We start from the raw sequence: 23,057 nt of genomic DNA on the forward strand, positions 1-23,057 counted from the left end.
ACTCTTGAAAAAAACTCTGTTGTGCGTGAAGTGACTGTCTGCCAGCAGTCGCCAGACAATACATTTGCAGCTGTAGTTTCAAATGATTCTGGAGGTCTTGATCATCAGCGCCAGCGCTTTGTACTGCCAAGCCATCCATCCTATTGAGAGCCTTGTAGCACCTACTCAACCAGCGGTACACAGTAGAGATGCTTGTGCCTGTGGTGACGGAGATGTCCCGGGCGGAGTACCCCGCCAGCCACAGCCACACCATCCTGGCGCGGACAGCTTGCATCAAAACCCTCTTGATGGGACGCCTCATCGAACTGTAGGACTTCACTTATTTCCTCTCTCTCTCTCTCTCTCTCTCTCTCTCTCTCTCTCTCTCTCTCTCTCTCTCTCTCTCTCTTAAGAATCCAAAGGAAAATAAGTCAGTCAGATGATTCCTTCTTTACTTTATAATATAGAGCGCAAATTTTCCTTCTTCCTCGGGTACAACTTATATAAGATAGCCTTCAATTTTGTTGCTAGAATGATATTTATTTTTGATAATCTCTCCGAACTATAACTTTTGTTTTCTGAATAAGCTTTAAGATATCTCTGCTTAAACATATTCTAAATAGACTATACTGTACTTTGTGTAGGTTTTCGTTATTCTTGACAACGAAAGAGTTACTCCCAGATTTCATCTATTCTATGATTTCCCAATCATTTCCCTTGAAATATTTACCAACGATGAACTTGTGTTCATTTACATTAAGAGCAAAACAACAGCCGCACAGCCTCACAATCGAACTGAGGTCAACTACAGCCGAGTGACATCAAACATGCTGTAAACAGACGAGCAATGAGTGGCACTGCATCTGTGTATCTGGCAAGGAATAAAGATATTGATTAATGCCGAAGTTAGGCTTCTGGCAATTAACTATTCCAAATGCAACGGTAAGATGTCAACCGTGTCACCTGAGTTGATAAAGTCTCCTGCTTCTTCGGAGGAAGGTCAGCTGAATGTGCCACCACGAGCCTGCAACGCGTTTTAAACTCAGGCCGGCAGGAGGGAAGAAAGAGGAGGAACAAAGAAAGTGACGTCATACGCGAGTGTTTAAATTTAATTCGTCTTGCTTTTGTTTAATTCATGCAATGCAGAACACACACACACACACACACACACACACACACACACACACACACACGAACTTGGAGACAAAAACACAAGATTAACTCGTATCCTTTATGCATTTATGCCAATATATATTATATATATATATATATATATATATATATATATATATATATATATATATATATATATATATATATATATATATATATATATATATATATTATTATTATTATTATTATCATTAATTATCTATTTATTAGTGATGGTACACGCAAAATGAATGGCAAATTAATCCATGATTTTCAGTACGCGAAGACAACTCAGCCTAATGGAAAATCCATGCGTTCATAGTATAAGGGAAATTGAAGCACCACTAGATGATCTAAATGGAAGAAAACTTTTAGTGACTGGGAATTTCTGTAATACATGCTTGAACCTTCATGAGTGTGTATTACCCCACAGGGTGATGGCGTTGACGGAATCTAGACTCTTCAGGTACTGGATTCAGAACGTCCCCAATTTTACTTGATGCAACAATGTGCCCAAAAAAGTGGCGTTCTCTACCACTCTCTCGTTCACTAACCTTTGGGTGCGTGTGTATTATAGAGAGAGAGGCCACCTGTGCCATGATGTTCAGTCTTAAAACAATGCTAATGACATCGATAAGAGTTAAGTTTCCGTGTTGTTACAGGGAATGTTTGCGTTGCCGATGGGGTGTCTAACTGCTGGCCTGCTGGTCTAGTGCCTTGAACTTCTGAACCTACCCGCCAAGAAGTCATCGTGGAAAACGGTGTGAGCAATAGTATGTTCATCCTGCTTTAAATGTTTTTTTCGATGAAATCTTAAAACTGGGATGTCATCCGCTTACCCAGTGGAATTAAACGTCACAATTAAGGAAAAAATGCTACTTTATCCCCCAATATGAATAAAGACCATTTCCTTCTCTCTCTCTCTCTCTCTCTCTCTCTCTCTCTCTCTCTCTCTCTCTCTCTCTCTCTCTCTCTCTCTCTCTCTCTCTCTCTCTCTCTCTCTCTCTCTCTCTCTCTTTGAAGTTTATTTGCTGTCATGTTCATTTGAGCACTGTCCGGTCATAGGTGAACTCATGTGATTCAGTTCCCAGTTATCTCCGCCAGTAAAGTGATAGACGCCACGCCTGAACCGAGAAACAACAGGTAGAAGGCGCCCTGCAGGTGGTCCATACTGAGAACTACCTCCTTCTCGTCCTCCTGCAGGTGACACATTGCCAAACTTGTATAAACGTATGGTTTGATTTTATGTCAAGATTGTATGAATGTATGGTTCATTGCCAAGCTGGTATATACAAGTAGAAATTATAAGGTTCCATGCCAATCAGGTCTGCAGGTAACGTCCAGTGTCAAGCTTGTATATAGAAAAGTTAAGCTTTAATGCTAAGCTTGGATAAGGGTAATGTAAGTTCAGTGCCAAGCTTATATAAAGGTATGGCAACCTGTTTATCAACGACGGCTAAGAATAACCTTATACCAACAGATGGGACACGCGTCTTTATCGTTCTTCAAGGTAATTTTCCTGCATATCATTTAACTTCTTACTTGTTACTTATAGAAAAAATACCAGTCTTCAAAGCCATACAGTTTTCATACGAACTTCGTTTGGAACACAAACTTAATTCTATGAGGTAAAAAACTAATTATAAGTCTTGTATTTAACATATTCATACAAAAGTGATAAAAAGAAACGATGTTTTCATACCAGTGAACCAAACACATTCGTTGCCTTAGGAGCATTCTTCGCCCTGGTCTCCTTCACGCGCTGCGCCACCACTACCTCCGTCCAGTGCTTTACTAGCCCTGCATCCTCAAGGCGAGACGCGAGACTTAAGAACGCTTCCAGAAAAGGAGCTCCTTTCCTACAGGGAGGAGAGGCAACGATTCATGTTCTCGTTTTGAGTGAGTTACAACTTTTGGTCTAATTTTTACCACCTGTTGTATTTAAGATGAAAAAATAAAGAAAATATTTTTTTTTTCTTGCTGCACTCGTTTATAAATAAAATAAACATTTTTTTCCGTTGTTTAAGCAACACATGTATTGAAATTCAGTCTGATCTCGAGCCTATATTGCATTTAAAATTACGAAATCAACGAAAGAAACCACATGCCTTGGATCTACAGCTCACGGGTGCACCAGCAGTTGGGGTTATTGTTAATTATTTTATTTAATGCAAGACAGGCATAGCTTACCTACCTGATGCCCCACCCGAAGCAGGCCAAGATGCCCCGCTCCTCCCTGCCCATATGAAAGGGCATCTGGCCATACTTATCCACGTAGCTGGACGCCATAATTACCATGATGTAATTCTTGACACTGACCATCGAATATCTTCCTTCTAGAACTTTCTGAAGTAGTTCCTTTAAAGGAAGCTTCTGGAACATGGTAAGAAATCAAGAGTAAACGACTGAAGTATGAAAACTTATGCCAATGATCAATTTTTCGCCTACATCAGAAATTCAAAGCTGTCTAGCATTATTGTCAGTCTTCTAACCAACTCCACGCACACAAACTATTCATGGATTAATTCTGCTTTTGTAACTACTGTTGTTACGCTATTGGTTCTATTTCAAAACCTACATATAGTTTTCATATAAATTTACAAATGATATTGTAACTTCAAAATACGCAGTAAAGCAAAACAGATGCGCGTATTTCTAACAATACTATCATTGCATGCTTACTTCCATCCTCTGATACACTTCCTGCACTACTTGGTCTGTATTCTTCTCAAAGTAGTTGAGAAGCTGTCCATCCAGCATCCAGGGTTCAATACCCCATCTCCAGTTGTCGAATTCCACAAGATCCTGAAACCCCTCTGGAGTTTGGGACTTAGCCTGAACGGTGAGATGGGCAATCAGCGAAGACTTGAACCCCGTGACAATGACGAAGCAAAACACCAGCCACCAACCCACTAACATCTGAGGACAAATTAAACTATAAGGTAGATGGGCACTGAGGAGTGAGTGAAGAATCAAGAGTCTGCTAAGTAAAGTCTGCACAGAAAGAAAAGTTGAGAGAAGTCCATGAGTACATAAGATATTTTCACTTCAAATCCAGAGAAAACGGAAGACTGTCGTTTGTTGTCCGTACCTTCTTGAATCAAGTATATGAAAGACAATGACTACAAATGGTGCACTATATAGCGCACCTGGCCTGAAAAATTCCTTGAAGGATCCGCTGGCGGCTTCTCCAGAAGAGCACCCCAGCCGTACATGAGAGTTCTCACCAAACTGACACCTGGACCGCCTGTTGCTGCTTTCCAGAGTAGCTGCAGCAACCACGCCGTCACGCTCCACACTATCAGGCCCACCACTAAGCCGACCCACAGCTCGTCTACAACGCAAACTCAACTTCATGCGAAGGCAAATCACTACCAGATTTTCATTATAAGATTAAAATACCTAAATTCTATGACCTGAAAATTTAAAGAGCCAAAATACCATTCATTAAAGCCTTTTTTTCAATTACTTTTTTTTTTATATATATTCCTCATTTGCACTCCTTCCTCTTCTTCCTTCTCTCTTTGCACCGCGAAATATAACAAGAGCATAGGTAATACAGTTACAAGAAACATACTAGAGAACGGTCTCGTGAAGGACATGACAGCTGACAGTAGGGAGGGCTTCTCAGACAGAACCACCAAGTAGTCGGTCGGTTCTAGACGCAGGTAATCAATCACCTCAAGTCTATCAGAGGTCGGGGTCAGCAAGAGGCAGAAATCGGACTCCTCACGCTGCAGTTCGCCAACTAGACCACTGTACTGGCCCTGGGCGTTGAGGTTCCCAAAAGAGCGATCTGGAGTTTCCCACACCTCATACCTATGGTTTGGGAAGTTTCTCAGACCAAAGCAAAGTGAAAGGGGTAGGCACCCTACTAAATGTGCACAACCAATATAAAACCAATACATTATGAAGAATTGAAAATATATCCACTCTTTATTTTTACACTGATTTCTGTATTCAAGTTTTTTTTTTTTTTTACTTTCTGACTGAGCTTCAATACATAAATTACTGTGTATAACCGCAGGTAATTACATCGCCAAGATTTACCATCAAAAATCATTCAAAAAAATAATTAAAAAAAATAAAATAAAATAAAAAATATTAAGACCAAGTGAAAAGATAATGTACCAGTAAAACGCCTAGGAAGGTGATTGACGAGCGAAGCTGTCAGCAATGCATCAGTGGGAGGGGGTATTTCAATAACTGACGGAGAGAGAGAGAGAGAGAGAGAGAGAGAGAGAGAGAGAGAGAGAGAGAGAGAGAGAGAGAGAGAGAGAGAGAGAGAGTCAATTTCAGGCACCCAGCATACCGCGCACTAACCTATTATTAAAAAAAATTCAATCTAGTTCAAAACTTTGCGGGAGCCCAGTTTTTGTGCTATATACCATTGGATAGAAAATTCCATTCTGTGTCCAATGGTATGTGTCCGCTCTTTTTGAGACAAAAAAAAAGTTGTGAAAATTGCAGTAAACTAATTTTTTGCAAGTTAACATTGACTTCACATAATAGAAGATATGAAACCTATATCATATAAAATTGATAGAGATGTGCTATCGTATGGTGCTAATTTCGTTACGATTGACCGAGTAATTGCGGAGATATTAGTGTTTGAATAGCGTTATAGTAGGGCCGGGCCGCTCAAAATTAAACAACCTACCTGGAAATAAGTATAAGTAGAAGGAGTATTTCAATAAATAAAAGAGAGAGAGAGAGAGAGAGAGAGAGAGAGAGAGAGAGAGAGAGAGAGAGAGAGAGAGAGAGAGAGAGAGAGAGAGAGTGTGTGTGTGTGTGTGTGTGGCAATTTCAGGCACTCCGGACATGGCTGATTAGCCTAATATTAAAAAAAGAATAGTAATATAAAAAATAAAAAATCAATCTAGCTCAAAACTTTGGGAGCGCAATGGTTGTGCTACATATCATTCTATAGGAAATTTCATTGTGAATGTAATATTATGTGTTTGATTTTGTAGAGAAAAAAAAAAAAGATGAAAAATTGAGTTTTTGAAAAATCCCATTTTTACATCCTTTTAATTTTGCAAGTTACCTATTGAGTTTAAACAATAGAAGAGTTGAAAACTATATAATATAAAACTGATAGAATTGTACTATCATAAGGTGTTAATTTCGTTACGATCGGCCGCTTAGTTCCGAAGATTGTAGCGTTTGAATAGCGTTATGTCCGGGCCGGGCCGGGCCGCTCACAAAATGAAACTCTAACCTCCATTCTAAACTTTGCTACGCCAAAAATCAATTCATAAACCACACTCCTATAACCTACGTGAAGTTAAGAGCAGCGGAGGCGGTGCTGAGTATTCTGACATTGAGCGAGTCTTGCAGCGTCACCTTGCTGCCTTGCTCCGGAGCGCCCCTCGAGTAGGCCACGTAAGGGAAGTACGGCACGGTGGTCACTTCAAAGGTATGGCCTCGTAGATCCTTAAAGGGTTCTGGTGAAGCAATATATCTTCAGCATACATCAAAATTGGTCATGTCTAGAGTAAAATTCAAGTATTAGGTAACTACATTAGTTTTTACTGCCTTTTATATAAGACTTCAGTATTAAGTAACCACATTGAATTACGTAGGTTTCATATTATCTATCCTATCTCAATAATGAACAGGCTTTATTGCTATCTACCTCACATGTCAATACTAAACACCTTGGAATTCTTTCATATAAAACCTGAAAGGGCTGAGGAGAGATCAGTAATGCCGAGTTTCTCTCGGTCCAGCTCAAGGTTCATCCGGCCCACCAAGCGAACTGCAGGCTCGCCGCCATCACAATACATACATCTCCGGAATACACTGACTCGTCCGCTGACTACACAAGATACATGGAAGAAGCAAATAATAATAATAATAATAATAATTAAGGGTAAAATGATTCAAAAATTTTTTGCTTGGCGCCACAACAACTAAGGTCATATGAAATGGATAAATAAATTAAACAAAAAATTTATTACAATTATGACGTTTTTCATTTATGTAATCCGCACATAACTGACAAATCATTAGTAAGATAGAAATACATTATTCAACATTATAGTCGTTTCAGTAATCATGACAGACCTATTTTACTGTAAGGTAGCGTTTCAAGTTCCTATTCATTCCATTTTTCTCCCTCTAATTGATTTCTAATTTTAAGCATCGCAACACCGCGGTGACATGGCGCCACTGAAAATGTTAAAAACAACAATATTGATAGTAATAACAAGTGTGGTAAAAACATTAAAAATCACAAATAATGCAAACATAAAAGGAAATGGGATGAATCATCGAAAAGTGAAGTGCTATTAAAAATTAAGAGAGCCTCTGTTTATCCTAATATACCACCATATCAGGAGAGCTATACGGCATTGACGTTATGAATCACTGATATCACAGGAAACATCACTCAGGCTAGTATTATTATAGAACACCAGATATAGGATTATATTACTAGGCTCTTCAGAAGGTCCTGCCAGTCGAAGGTGTCGAGGAAAGGAATTGACTGAAGAATGAAAGGCAAGGTAGAAGCCACGCATTGTGTTTCGGAGACTGTGATGAAGAAGGATGTCTTTCACCGAAGTCCTGCTTCCGACCACAACCACTCGAGTCTTTGGTTTCTTCCACAATCCCGCACGTTCCAATAGCCTAGCCAGGAGCCATACGTCAGATTTGCACAGTATCGTCGCAGTGAGAAGTAACTTGCATTCACTTTCAGAGACTTGCGTTCTCTCTCGATCAGCTGGCAATCTTATAAAATCTGACATCTAACAGTTTCATTAGGTTAGAAAATTTAGGATTGCGAGTAAATGCTGAACACAATGAGAAGTGAGAGCGGCACGTTCACTGACTTAAGACAGCGACTGTACATTGTATTCAAATCGACATTACCTGAAGACCAATGCAGTTTCGTTAGTAGCCTCGTTAGTGTGATCGAAGTGGATGATAAGTACTTGGCAAACTGTTGTGACCTCTCCTGACAGGACCTCCTGTAAGCTGTCCTCTCTCATTGTATCAGTTGCCACCACTGTCCCCTCGTTCATTTGACTGAAGCAAAACATTACCACATCAGAAATAAGTCACGTCTTAGAAGACAGTTATTTTTATTCTAAAAGTCAACAAACTTTCAAACAATTACTTTCGAATAGCGGAGAACACAGGTGAGTGAGGCATGGTGGTCAGCAGGACCAGATGACAATTCGAAAAGTGTTGCTTCACCAATCCGGTCACCAGCGTGCTCACCTGTGCGGCGCCCACCTGGGTCATCAGTGTCATCTGGCCCATCGGTGCTTTCCCCAGCAGACTCAGGAGTAAAAGCATGAAGTTCTTCAGTAAATGCATTCCTTCATGTGCTGGAAGGTTTTCTCTTTTGAAAAAATTCAAGAAATCACTTTTTATTCTCAAAATTATCAATTACTGTTTTCATTAATCATTGTTTTCTTTGCATATTTACTATATTTAAAAAATGTCTTGAGAATTCACGGATTAACCCAAAATCAAATTTCAAAATACCTTAAACGCAAGTTATGTATTTGGATGCACACAACAGGCGATGATGCACAGGTCAGCTTATTATGATAAATGGAAACAATTACAACAGTATACCAAGCAATAGAATGGTGAATATACACCAAAAGAAAAAGAAAATAGCTATAATCCGTTCCTAATTCACAATTATTTGAAGGCTTCACAGTGAATAACTCAGTGACTAATTAGAAAAAAAAAAAAAAAAAGGGGGGTGTCCGTGGGGAGGGGGGAAGGGGCAAAGGCGCAGCAAGCCCCCAATGGAATACATAGGCTGTGCAGTACACAGGCTAAGCCTCCCAGTCCAGTACACATGATCACAGCACACATTATAAATTATACGCAGTACATAGGCACAGTACATTATATGCTATATTTCCACACTGTAAAGATTATTGTATATATAGGAAATACCAGCCAGATTGCTAAACACAGACTCTTGAAAAAAGCTCTGTTGTGCGTGGAGTGACTGTCTGCCAGCAGTCGCCAGACAATACATTTGCAACTGTAGTTTCAAATGATTCTGGAGCTCTTGGTCACCGGCGTCAGTGCTTTGTACTGCCAAGCCACCCATCCCCTTGAGAGCCTTGTGGCACCTCCTCAACCAGCGGTACACAGTGGAGACGCTCGTGCCTGTAGTGACGGAGATGTCCCGGGCAGAGTAACCCGCCAGCCACAGCCACACCATCCTCGCACGGACGGCTTGCATCAAAAGTCTCTTGATGGGACGCCTCATCGGAATTGCAGGACTTCACTTATTTCCCGTCTCTCTTTCTCTCTCTCTCTCTCTCTCTCTCTCTCTCTCTCTCTCTCTCTTATGAATCCTAAGAAAAATAAGTCTGTCAGATGATTCTTTACTTTGTAATATAGAGCGCAAATTTTCTCTTTCTTCCTTGGTTACAACTTATTTCAGATAGCCTTTAATTTTGTTACGAGAATGATACTTATTTTTGATAATCTCTCCAAACTATAACTTTAGTTTTCTGCATAAGCTTTAAGATATCTCTGCTTAAGCATATTCTGAATAGACTATACTGTAGTTTGAGTAGGTTTTCGTTATTCTTGACAACGAAAGAGTTACTCCCATATTTCATATATTCTATGATCTTGCAATCATTTCCCTTGAATTATTTACCTAAGATTACCATAAACTTCTTCCTCATTTACATTAAGAGCAAAACAACAGTCGCACAGCCTCACAACCGAACTCAAGTCAACTACAGCCGAGTGACATCAAACTTGCTGTAAACAGACGAGCAATGAGTGGCACTACATCTTTGTATATGGCAAGGAATAAAGATATTGATTGATGTCAACGTTAGACTTCAGGCAATTAACTATTCCAAATAGAACAATAAGATGTCAACCGTATCACCTGAGTTGGATCAAGTCTGCTGTTTCTTCGAAGGGAGGAGGATCAGCTGAATGTGCCACCACGACCCTGCAACGCGTTTTAAACCCAGGCCGGCAGGAGGGAACAAAGAGGAGGAGCAAAGAAAGTGACGTCATAAGCAAGTGTCAAAATTTAATTCGTCTTGCCTTTGTTCAGTTCATCCATGCAATGCAGAACACACACACACACACACACACACACACACACACACACACACACACACACACACACACACACACACACACACACACACACACAGACGACCTTGGAGACGACAACTCAAGCTTAAGTCGTATCCTTTATGCTAATATATATATATATATATATATATATATATATATATATATATATATATATATATATATATATATATATATATATATATATATATATATATATATATATATATTTATTTATTTATTTATTTATTTATTTATTTATTTATTTATTTATTTATTTATTTATTTATTTTATGCTAATATATATATATATATATATATATATATATATATATATATATATATATATATATATATATATATATATATATATATATATATATATATATATATATATATATATATATATATATATATATATATATATATATATATATATATATATATATATATATATATATATATATATATATATATATATATATATTTATTTATTTATTTATTTATTTATTTATTTATTTACTTATTTACTTATTTATTTACTTATTTATTTATTCATTTATTTATTTGTTCGCTTATTTATTTAGAAAAAAAAAATATATATATATATATATATATATATATATATATATATATATATATATATATATATATATATATTTATTTATTTATTTATTTATTTATTTATTTATTTATTTATTTATTCATTTATTTATTTACATATATATTTAAGTTGGTATACGCAGAAAGAATGACAGCGTAACCCATGATTTTCAGTACGCAAACACAACTCAGCCTGAAAAAATGCATGTGTTCATTGTATAAGGGGAAATTAAAACACCACTAAGAGATATAAACGGAAGAAAAAAAGTATATAGTGAATGGGAATACAAAGACCCGAAAAATTGTTTTGGGACCTGACGATCATTGCGGTTCCGAAGAATAGTCCTGTTCTTCCGGTCGGGGGTTTGCATCCCTAGCCCGGCGAAGGCCTCTTAAAATTAAATATTTATCCTGGCTTTGGAATCTCATTGTTTCAATGAATGGCACGAGGAGCATTACACACAAGTGACAAAGTGGATGACAAAAGATTAGCATATATATACTCGTATATATATATATATATATATATATATATATATATATATATATATATATATATATATATATATATATATATATATATATATATATATATATATATATATATATATATATATATATATATATATATATATGAGGGTCACTGGCCAAGGGAATCAAAACTGCGAAAGAAAAAAAATCCCACTAAGGCGCCAGTCCCAAAAGAGACGTCAAGAGAATCATCGAAAATTGCAGGATAAGTATCCTGAAACTCCCCTCTTGAAAGAGTTCAAGTCATAGGAAGGAGGAAATACGGAAGCATGCAGGGAGTTCCAGACTTTACCAGAGAAAGGAATGAAAGACTGAGAATACTGGTTAACTTTTGCATTACAGAGGTGGACAGAATAGGGATGCAAGAAGAAGAAAGTTTTGTGCAGCGAGGCCGCGGAAGGAGGGGAGACATGCAGTTAGCAAGATCAGAAGAGCAGTTAGTATGAAAATAGCGATATATATATATATATATATATATATATATATATATATATATATATATATATATATATATATATATATATATATATATATATATATATATATATATATATATCAGCCAACATCGCCGTCTTCTATTTCCGTCATCAAGCACCAATGGATGTGGGACATGCTGATGGATGGCCCTCAAGAGTGGATGGACTGAGGCAGCAACGGTAACATCTTCTATGACTGACTCAAAGCAGGCACCAGCATGTGAATTCGCTTCGTCAGTAAAACCTGGAATGTCATCCTCGTGAAGGGACACATGATCCTGAAAAGTCTGTTTTCGTGGTGGTAATGATCAAGAAAGCCCAAGGCACCACAGAGGCTGATTCCTCTAAACGTGGAACCTTTTGTCAAAATCAAATTATAAGATAAAGATTAATACATGAGAATAAATACACAAAATATTATAATTGTAGTAATGCTGACGAAAGGATTTATAGGCCGATTGAATTTTGGCGCCATAAGGGAAGTGCCAGCCTGGTTCACGCACCCAACGGATGCCTAGCCCTACACAGGCAAGCATGACACCACAGGCTACCACCGATCCTCCTTGAAGCCTGGTTGTTACGTCATGGTGACTCCGCTGCAGGTTGCTGACGAGAGAAAACGTTCATCAGATTAACTGCTTATTTAAAAAATGGTACCGTTTGAAACCTGTGACTGCTAAAACTAATCTGGAAAGAGGAGGAAAAAGAGGAGATAGGTAGAAATATCACCATCACCGAATTTACAAAAGTATTCTTCGATGAAAGCGTACGTTGGAAGAAACTTCATGAGTAACACACACACACACACATACTCTCTCTCTCTCTCTCTCTCTCTCTCTCTCTCTCTCTCTCTCTCTCTCTCTCTCTCTCTCTTCCTGTAAATGTTAAGCCTGCATAACGTGCCAAAATTAACCTGCTGTATGTCAGCAACACTACACGCAAGCATATATATAAACAGTGCGCGGGCCTCTCGTGCGCCAGCTTGGTGCAGTAACTGGCTTCGTGCACTCACGCCTTCCCATCCTGACAACCACTCAAGGTAAGCAATGCATCTCTTGTTTTCTTTTGTTATCCATGCGATATTATCATAAATAAGACGATATTTAAACATATCTTTCATATGCACTCTATTATTTGTAATTATTCCATTTCTCTTGCGAAAACGTGAGATTGTTAGCCGCAAAATAACTGCATATGTATTGTGTAACCTCGAATATTGTCTTAGATGTTTAGACTTTTCCTTTCATATGATTATGAATTTGCAATGTTTTTGCCTTGAACCTTGAAAGCCTGATCATTTTACTTCAAGGGGACACAACCTGGCCGTACACTCCGCGGCCAGGTGACAAGAATACTGCCACCGTGTTTCCTGCGTGTCGTAGCTGACCAGGTCAAGTTTGGACTCTTTGCTGGAACAATGATTCGATATCCCTTCCGGCCAACTTGTTTAGGGGAACGCAGAAAGTTTGTGTTCATGTGGCTCGGCGGAAAGTCAATTCGTGCAGTCGCTCGGGAGACAGGCGTCAGTCCGTCCACGGTGTGCAGGTGGATCAATCGTTGGAAGCAAGAAGGCAACGTGTATAACAAACCTCGGTCATGCAGCTCGTGTTGTCCAAAGGCTGCAGCGAGGAAGGATCTGTATTCTAAATTTCAGTATTTACACTCTCAAAACTACACAAATTGGACTTTAATGTATGGTTTCGGCAACGGTTGTCTTTTTTAATAAGTTTGTCTGAATCCTGAAATGTGTCAACCTACTCGTATAAGCTATTTCTGGTATTTCTAAACAGAACGGTTATTTTTCATGGTATGTGAAGTATTTATCTATTTTTATTTTTTTTTCACAGAAAAGTATGAATTCGAACCTTTTTTAGGCAATACTATAGTCAACTTTACAATGCAAAAGTGATTTTGTCAAATTATATCGTCAAGCAGTTAAGTTTATATCGCAGAACACAACCTTTTCTGATCAGCGACAATTTTAATGATAAATGTGAAAGTTGGTGTATATAAGATAAACTCATTTTTCAATTTACTCGTGTGTGTGTGTGTGTCTATATATATATATATATATATATATATATATATATATATATATATGTATATATATATATATATATATATATATATATATATATATATATATATATATATATATATATATATATATATATATATATATATAAGGTAATTTTTTTATTAAAATCTTATTTTGTAAACCTAAATTATTATTATTATTATTATTATTCCCTTCGACACATAATGCAAGCGAATCTACAACGTGAGTATGGGAATGCCATAACCACACATTCATTTTATAAAAAGACCTTAATATGAAAATTCAGAAAGAAAAATTTGATCACTGTACATATTTGTAAATCAATGCTAGTTTTTTTTTTTTTTTTTTTGTGCGTGATCAAGAAGAAATTCTCTATATTGGTTGTGCTAGCAGCCTAGTGCTTGGTTTAGCATTTGAGTGGCCTGGAGGAGTGTCATTGTTTGGAAATACCTGCCCTCGATGATAATAAATATTTCATTTTGTTCAGATGATGGTTATCATCTTATTTACACCGTTGTTCTTCCTGGCAAGCAATTCTCAGCAATCTTCCGCACTGCTCCTCAATTTCTCAGGTAATCACTGAATTACAATTTATTCCTACTTTATATATATATATATATATATATATATATATATATATATATATATATATATATATATATATATATATATATATATTTTTTTTTTTTTTTTTTTTTTTTTTTTTTTTTTTTTTTTCAAAATGTAAAAAATGATGCGTTTTTTTTTTGTTTTTTTTTGCATCATTTTTCCTTCCCGGCAGAAGGCACGGGTCCAGAAGCACTGGCAGTGGTGCAGGTGGTCCTCTCATTAGGGCCCCAGCAGGAATGCCCGGTGCTCCTGCTGGTCAACGACCTGAGAAAAATAACTCTCCCGTTCTTGAAGGTACTACTAGTAGATGCATGAGACATCACAACGCAATCATTTGCAAGTATCGATAATTTTCTTCAGGGCTCGATGTGTTTTGCCTACTGTATGTGAACACCTTGACGCTTTGAAAAGAACGAAGACGTGATGAACAAATATTTATAAATGGGAACAATTATTTACAACTGAAACCAAAAATATTTTCCTTCATGAATTCTCCCATAGGAGGTAGGGACGGTGCAGGCGTTGCAGGGGGTCAGTGTCTTCCAGGTGGAGGGCTACAACCTGAACGCTAATGCATCGCTGATTCAACTGAGGTCAACAGTTGACAAGATTCGCCAGGTAAGTCATTTTCTGTACTCTTTCATGCCCTCTTTTTTAAGGATTTTCATCATTCACGTTTTAGAACAATGCTCTCCGTCAGCTGGGAGGGGCGTGGCACTGCCTGGTGGTGGTGGTGGTGAGTGATGACCCATCCTTCCTCGCCGCCTTCACTCACCTGTCACTCCGGCGTCACGCCCTCAGGTGGTCCACGAGGATCCTTGTTCTCACTCGCCTCCCTCTCAGCCACCTTGGAGGCCTGCACGGCCTTCTCTCCACCAGGAACGCCATGCTGCTCCTCGCGCACCCAGACGAGAAAGCTGTCAGGTGACCTGACGCGTTGTTTCAGCACCTTAAATTTTTATAAAATCAAGTGGATGAGCTTTGCACACACTAAAATTACCATAGTTGCAAATGAGTGCTTTCGAACGCCTATGATGACAGGAGTGTTGGTGTGTACGTGTCGTCACCATACAGTTCACCCTCCGCCCGGCCCCGGAAAGTGGACACCTGGACACCCAACACCACGTGGACACGTGCTACTCACCTTTTCCCAGAAAAGTTCTTAGTGTCGGTGTCCATCACTTTACTAGTGTATAATGATATCCAAATATGTATATTTTTCAATCCATACCTATCCACCTATCTATTATGTTCATTATAATATTTCAAACATGATCGACCTCAGTCTAAGTCTATGAATAGTTTCTTAAAATTAGTACCATTAAATTATACTGTTCTTACCCTTACTTCTACCAAATATCTGACAACATAGGTTCGGCTCAGCGCCAACACTGACAATCGGGATCGAGCTAATGCCTCAGCACAAGCTGTCGTGGGAGGAGGACCCACACGCCCCTGATGGACGCCGTCTAGTTTACACTGGCACCTTGGATAAAACAGTCCAGTACTTCGCTAAAGGAATGAACTTCACGTAGGTAAAACATCATTGAACGTTACGGTGAAGAAACCTTTGATTAATACAAATCTTTATACATCAGTTCGCAGTGCCAAAAGTTTTACTTTAAATTCCATTAAATAGAGAAAAGTGCAAAAGAAATAACTTAAACTGTAAAACATGTATATACTTTTCATAATTTGATTTTGAAGATTGAAGGAAATTATTATTAATTCTACTCGGTTAGCATATGCAGGATTTTAAGTTTTAAGTAATTAATTCTTACTTCGACTAAGACAACCGCCCAATACACAGGTACAGATACGTGCTGTCTCTCGATAGGACTTTCGGCACCAAGCTCCCTAACGGATCGTGGACTGGCTTGATGGGAATGATCGTCAGGGAGGTAATCACGGCCGCACCACTCTCGTAAAAAAGTCTGTCATATAAAGTAAAAATTGTATTCGTCTCATGTTCAGGCACAGTTCGTCGTCATTCGCACATCCACTTAAGCAGAATACAATTACGTCTTCCAGCGAAATTCATCTTCATGCGGGTGTCAAGTCAGTCAAGATTGGTGGCGGAAAGACGCAGATGCACGTCCTACTCTCATGACACTTGCCCCATGCAGATTTAATCCCTAAACGAACATGTCTCTCATCAACAGTAATACAGGTCAAGGGCGAAACTAGCCGTCCTTAGAAGGCTTGTAGTATCAATAAACATGGTATACTCCAGATATGAAAGCATAATCTGAAATAAAAAAAATAAAAAAAAACATGAAACAGCTGGAATGCATGTTTCTTTCTCAAATGCATGCATTCTTTCCTACAAAACTTAACTCGCCTTTCTTGCAGGAAACGGATTTCGGATTAGGCCCCTTCTCGCTATCGCCGGTGAGGGTAGCCGCCGCTGACCATACCGTCCCGATGTGGACCGGAAATATGAAGATGGTGAGTGGTCTGACTGGACTACAGGTAGACCCATGGGGCTTCCTGCTGCCCCTCAGGTCCATTGTGTGGACAGCCACCCTGGCAGCGATGCTGGGTGTGCTGGCTGCGCTAAAAATCTTTTCCTCTTGTCTGTCTAAGGAGACGCTTTGCCAAAGCGGCTGGCCCGCCAACACCTTCAGCCCTGTGCGCGTCCTCCTACAGCAAGGTGAGGCCTCGCGGACTGCCTTGCGTCTTGAAGGTTTCCATGCTCTCAGAGAGCAGCAGTCATGCCCTAATGAAAACTAACTCTGCCTCACTCACTCCCAACGCAGACGTGGAGTGGCCCACAGAGTGGTGGTGGTGGGAGCGTCTGGTGCTGGGGCTGTGGATGCTGACTACGTTGGTGTTGACCAGGAGCTATGCCGGCAACCTCATGTCCCTGTTGGCCGTGAGATATTTGCCACAGCCCTTTCAGACTTTAAAAGACGTCCTGGATCACCCGAGCGTGGCCATGATATGGGAAAAGCATTCCAAAAGTGAACAGTTTCTCAGGGTAAGTGAAACAGATAAGGAGGTAAAGGCAATGGACTAGGGATACTGCTTTCAGCCACTGATGTTGCACCGGGTACCAATAGATATAAATATGAAATTGCTGATCCTTTCCTTTTTTTTTCCAGGATGCTGAGTCCGGTATGTTCAAAGAAGTGGCAGAGCTGGAACAGAAGGGTCGTCTTGAGTTCCACACGCAGTCACAGTTCCTGGAGAGTCTCAGTACCCTAGTGAGGGTCGGCCACCACGTGCTCGTTATCGGGGACATCACCATCAAGAGCTTAGTAGCTTCGTACGTTTCCCATACAGGCAAGTTTTCAGTCCGTAACAATTTTTTCTATAGATTGACTGACTGATTTAATAGCTTCAGGCACCCCAACATCACGGTCATACACCGCAGCTGAAAAACATTCAAAGCAACTAAAATGGTAAGTTAAAATATTAATGATAATAATAAGTGTGGTATGGTAAAAACATAATAAAAATCACTAAAAACGTGAACATATAAAAGGAAATTATCTTAATCAAGAAAACTGAAGTGCTATAAATTAAGAGACCGGCATTTAAATAAACTGATTTAAGTATTCTTTTTTTTTAAATACAGAATGATGTCGAGAATACTACAAACTTTACAATTATGATATTAGGCACTTAGGTCTGTGGTAGCCAAGGCTCCTGGAAATGCTCTCGTACTATCGACAAGCGTGACTGCCCCGCCGCCCTTGACTCGACTAATTGTATCAAGAACATTTAGAAGAAGGGTGTGCAATCATCACCTTGGTTCTTTGTAACCGACCCGATGGTATATATATATATATATATATATATATATATATATATACCATTATATATTATATATATATATATATATATATATATATATATATATATATATATATATATATATATATATATATCTTTTCCAGTCTTGACCAAGAAAAAACAAGGTTATGTTTAGAAGTGCCAGTGCAGCTCGTATGTCCATTTCCTCACAGCAGATCTCTCTCTCTCTCTCTCTCTCTCTCTCTCTCTCTCTCTCTCTCTCTCTCTCTCTCTCTCTCTTCTACATTCTGATGCTATTTTTTTTTCCCCACAGGGAGCTGCGATTTTTACTTATCCAAGGATGGAATTCTTCCCTATTCTGCCGCTATAATGAGTCAGAAGACAAATCCCATTATTCTTGGCCTCAACCCAAGGTGATCTTTACAAATACCGGATATCTGACACTTCTCCCTACGCCAGTACGAATGTATTGATTCTTTACTATGTAAAATGAATTAAAACTTGTGTTATGACATCAGTACAAAGGCACACTTGCAACATTACAGGATGATGGCCTTGCTGGACTCAGGACTGCTCCGGTACTGGGCACAGGACGTGCCCAATTTCACGAGATGCCACAATATTCCTAAGCGAGTGATGCTGTTCACTACCCTGTCCACCATTAACCTTTGGGTGAGATTTAGTGTATCAGCTTTCCTTGCTACTGCTTCTCTCGGCCACAACGGATCACCCGTCTTCACTGTATCCTAAGTTTCCGTGTTGCATCGCAGGGAATGTTCGTGGTGTGGATCGTGGGTATGGCCGGGGGAACTATGGTGTGGTGCGCCGAGCTGCTCATCCGCCCCACCAGCCAGAGGGCTTCCTCATAGCTCCACAGAACCGCCACGATCTCGCAACCTGAGAGCTTCTTACGTCAATTTCAGCCATTTCAGCCACTCCACGTTGTCATTCTGCTTTAGCTAAAATATATTAATAGCAGAAACCCTGACAGATTTAACCAGCACTCTAATGTGTGTGTGTGTGTGTGTGTGTAATATATATATATATATATATATATATATATATATATATATATATATATATATATATATATATATATATATATATATATATATATATATATATATATATATATATATATATATATATATATATATATATATATATATATATATATATATATATATATATATATATATATATATATATATATATATATATATATATATATATATATATTGTTACGAACCCAGGCAGTCCCCACTGTCACTAGCTGCCTCCACCGCTACATGGCACTGGCTGCTCGGGTTACACTGACCACAGATTCACCAGCCGCATTTCTCAACAGTCCAGGAGATAGAGTGGAGACAGAAAGGGCCACATGTAACACTTACACCTGCCCTGGCTATTCAGAAGCCTGGCGCAGGACTTTCCTGGGTCCCAGTAATCTGCAGGCAGGGGGAACCCGTCCTCAAGGCACCTTGGTGGTCATCAGTAACAGACACACGCAGGAGAAAGAAATACACAGTAGTCACGTGGACTCACATCTATTCTCTTGGCAGGTACATTACACAGTCACAGCACAATTCCTAGTTCCCTAATGTCACAGTCACACGCACGGCACACTTGCAGATTTACTCCAACGTCCTTAGACGGGTGTGGGGCGCTATACTACCCTCCAGGGCAGAACAAAGGTATGGGCAGGAACGAGGGCAGCACGTGTCTTCTCAGAACTGAATCCTGGCAGGAACTGCCCGTGGGCCGGCGTCCCCACGCCCAGCACCGCGACCCACACCAACTCTCCCATTAAATCTCGCTAACATGGTCCTCACATGCACCCACACGGCGCCTACGCATTCACGCACGCACACACACACTCATACACACCTATGTATGCACATATACACACTATCCCAAAGAGCACGTTCGTAACAATATATATATATATATATATATATATATATATATATATATATATATATATATATATATATATATATATATATATATATATATATATATATATATATATAGATAGATAGATAGATAGATAGATAGATAGATAGATAGATAGATATAGATATAGATATAGATATCAGAACAGCTGAGCATATCGAGAAAAATTTTTTTTTTTTTTTTCTGTTTATAACCAATCAACCAACTGTTGGGATTAAAACAGTACTTGCAGGTTTTAAGAATAAGCCTGGAGTCAGGAAGAAGTTTGGACTTCAGGAAAGGAGCTTAGATGAAGAGATAGACTTAGAGAAATAGGTAGATTGATATAAACAGAAGAGAGACTAAGCTGAAATAAACATAGATCATTGGTTCCGTAAAAAGTACGCATGTAGAAATTGTATCATTGTTTTTGTTGAATAAACAACTAGCTTAGTGTGATAAACAAATTTTTTTCAAGTAATAGTTGTAGCAATAGTAGTAGTAGCAGTAGTAGTAGTAAAAAACAACAACAACAACAACAACAACAACAACAACAATAACAACAACAGCAGCAGCAGCAGCAGCAGCAAAAACAACAACAACAACAACAACAACAATAATAACAACAACAACAACATTAAAACGAACTTTGATTAGAACACCTTTAGGCATAGTTGCTCTTTACACACACGCACACACATACAAACAGACAACAGTTATCAATTTTTCATTTCCCGACACAAGAGCCTCCCAAGCTGTGACAAACAGACTTGCTATATAAAAAGAGCGTGCAGGGCCTCCTCTCCACCTGTCTGGCGCCCGACCTCAAAGCGAGCACTCGCACCTAACCATCGCCGGTGTTTCACGGTAAGGAAATTCGGTATTACCACATTCACACTCGTCAGTTTCGTCACACTCGTTAGTATCATTAGGACACACTGAACTACATCCTTGTATATATTTTTCCTAGTTCATATTTGTATATCTCATTATTTGTGTCATTACCGTTGTTATTGTTACTTTTCTATGGGATGTGTCAGAAAGCTGGTAGTGACAGGTTTTGTTAGGTTTAAAAGATTACATATCGACGGTAGTTATGTGTATAATCATGAAGTGTGCGATGTAATTTAACTAAAAAAGTACATGTAATTTACTCCGTCAGTGAAACGGGAGTAATTAAGTACAATCACCGTAATTTGGAGATATAAACGCTTTGTTCTCTCTTCAGGTCTTTTTTTTAAGACCACGGAGATGATCAATCACGTTTTCATGGGGTGCTTCTGTTGTTCCCGTTGATGGTGCAAAGTCTTTGTTGAATTATCACTAGAATCATAAAACTATTAAAAAAACAATAACATCCATAAAAGGGTGTTAATTAAAAGAAGTCACAATAAGGCGCTGAAACCTTTGAGAATGCGATGTAGAACGCGAGAGGTGTGTGTGTGTGTGTGTGTGTGTGTGTTTCGATTCACTTCTTGCGAACCAAATTTCCCTCCAACACAACCAGAGAGACAGACGGGTAAACACCAAGGTAAGGCTGACGAATCCCCGCGCAATGACTCGCTACCTCTTCCACCCCACCAACCTGAACGAGCGCAACAAGATCGTCTCCATGTGGTTTAACGGGATGTCCACTCGAACTATCGCGCGGGAGGTGGGCGTCAGTCCTTCAACAGTGTGCAGGTGGATCAACCGGTGGAAGCAAGAGTGCAACGTGTACAACAGACCTCGCGCTTACCACCTGTGCTACGCGAGGCTGGCAATGGGCCACGCGTACAGCCCTTACATGTAGGCAGTTCTTAAACCCGTACTCTGAAACACTTTGCTCTCACCATGGCTATTTTCAAACACACCGCAGATATTAGAAGTCAGATTCTCAAGAGTTTTTCTCCTGTTAATGAAGTAGAAATCTTTGTTAATCTATCACCAAAACCTTTAAACACTCTAAAAGTCTCTATAACTTGATCTATAGTCTTTTAAAAGTAGGTATAGGATGCAAAAATGTTTCAGAATACAGTCCTTAAAGTTACAGCACTCGTTCTGAATACCTATTGACTCTATGATTGTTTCTAACGACTTATATTCCTAATCCTTGTTTAATTATATTTTTGTTTATACAATGTATGCATGTGCAAGATTTAAATCCTTGTGCAAATTCAAATTTGTTTATTCTTGATATAAACGAACTCCAGAAAATTAAACTCAGTCGATATCTGCACACGTTATACCAATTTATAAACTAAGGAACCACACTGAAGCGCTTTTTTTATATATACAAATATGCAAGATGATCATTGGTGTTGTGTTCTCGGCTGATTCAGTGATGAATTTTAATAACGAAATATCGGCATTCTCCTCTGCCCCAACACTGTCCTGAGTAAAACACCTAACACACGTTCAGTTTGTAAAGCATCAACTGACGTGTACTAAATGGTGTTCTCTCTACTAATGGTGGCAGCACCAAGACTTCCCTCAGGTAATAACATTATGGTCGACTCAAATTAGCTCTTCATAGTTAAAAGAAATGTCAAATAACTAACGATTAACCAACAAGCATGTTACTTTACTGAAACTTGTTCTCAAATTAATATCAGCGCTGTTAATGTTTCAACTGTACTTAATAAATATTTCCACAAGTACAACTAAGTGTATGACATCCGAGTGAGAGCATTAAAATTATGATCATCGTTGAATGAGAATTTTTGTAAGTAAAGTTTTGTCTCAGCTACCTCTAAAAGGAGAATGTCAGGCTGGTAAATACAGTTCTTCTTATTGTAAAAATAACTGTTAAATAAAGTCCCGTTTCTCTTGCCTCTGTGTTTTCAATAACAACCAATGTACAGCAGTGATTTTTGCAAACAGCGACGAGCACC

General features: G+C 38.7%; 2 protein-coding genes and 1 long non-coding RNA gene across 3 annotated transcripts; 2 read left to right on the forward strand and 1 right to left on the reverse strand.

Moving 5' to 3' along the window:
• Window positions 1-1,358: 1,358 nt before the first annotated feature.
• LOC135113895 (glutamate receptor ionotropic, delta-2-like) lies at window positions 1,359-10,052 on the reverse strand. Its single transcript, XM_064029523.1, has 11 exons — window positions 8,255-10,052; window positions 8,008-8,163; window positions 7,571-7,764; window positions 6,815-6,952; window positions 6,413-6,578; window positions 4,709-4,950; window positions 4,281-4,465; window positions 3,814-4,050; window positions 3,326-3,504; window positions 2,834-2,990; window positions 1,359-2,328 (listed from the first exon to the last, which is right to left on the reverse strand). The coding sequence occupies exons 1-11, from the start codon at window positions 8,455-8,457 to the stop codon at window positions 2,212-2,214; spliced, it is 1,974 nt and encodes a 657-aa protein (XP_063885593.1). The 5' UTR covers window positions 8,458-10,052; the 3' UTR covers window positions 1,359-2,211.
• Window positions 10,053-14,626: 4,574 nt separating this feature from the next.
• Window positions 14,627-17,957, forward strand: LOC135113897 (glutamate receptor-like). Its single transcript, XM_064029524.1, has 5 exons — window positions 14,627-16,021; window positions 16,301-16,391; window positions 16,843-17,143; window positions 17,250-17,470; window positions 17,595-17,957. The coding sequence occupies exons 1-5, from the start codon at window positions 15,903-15,905 to the stop codon at window positions 17,820-17,822; spliced, it is 960 nt and encodes a 319-aa protein (XP_063885594.1). The 5' UTR covers window positions 14,627-15,902; the 3' UTR covers window positions 17,823-17,957.
• Window positions 17,958-20,987: 3,030 nt separating this feature from the next.
• On the forward strand, window positions 20,988-22,995 carry LOC135113898 (uncharacterized). Its single transcript, XR_010275102.1, has 2 exons — window positions 20,988-21,051; window positions 21,692-22,995. It is a non-coding gene; the product is annotated as an uncharacterized LOC135113898 (long non-coding RNA).
• The last annotated feature ends 62 nt before the right edge of the window (window positions 22,996-23,057 follow it).

Source organism: Scylla paramamosain, chromosome 26 (genome assembly GCF_035594125.1).
Source record: "Scylla paramamosain isolate STU-SP2022 chromosome 26, ASM3559412v1, whole genome shotgun sequence".
In the NCBI taxonomy this organism is placed as follows: domain Eukaryota; kingdom Metazoa; phylum Arthropoda; class Malacostraca; order Decapoda; family Portunidae; genus Scylla; species Scylla paramamosain.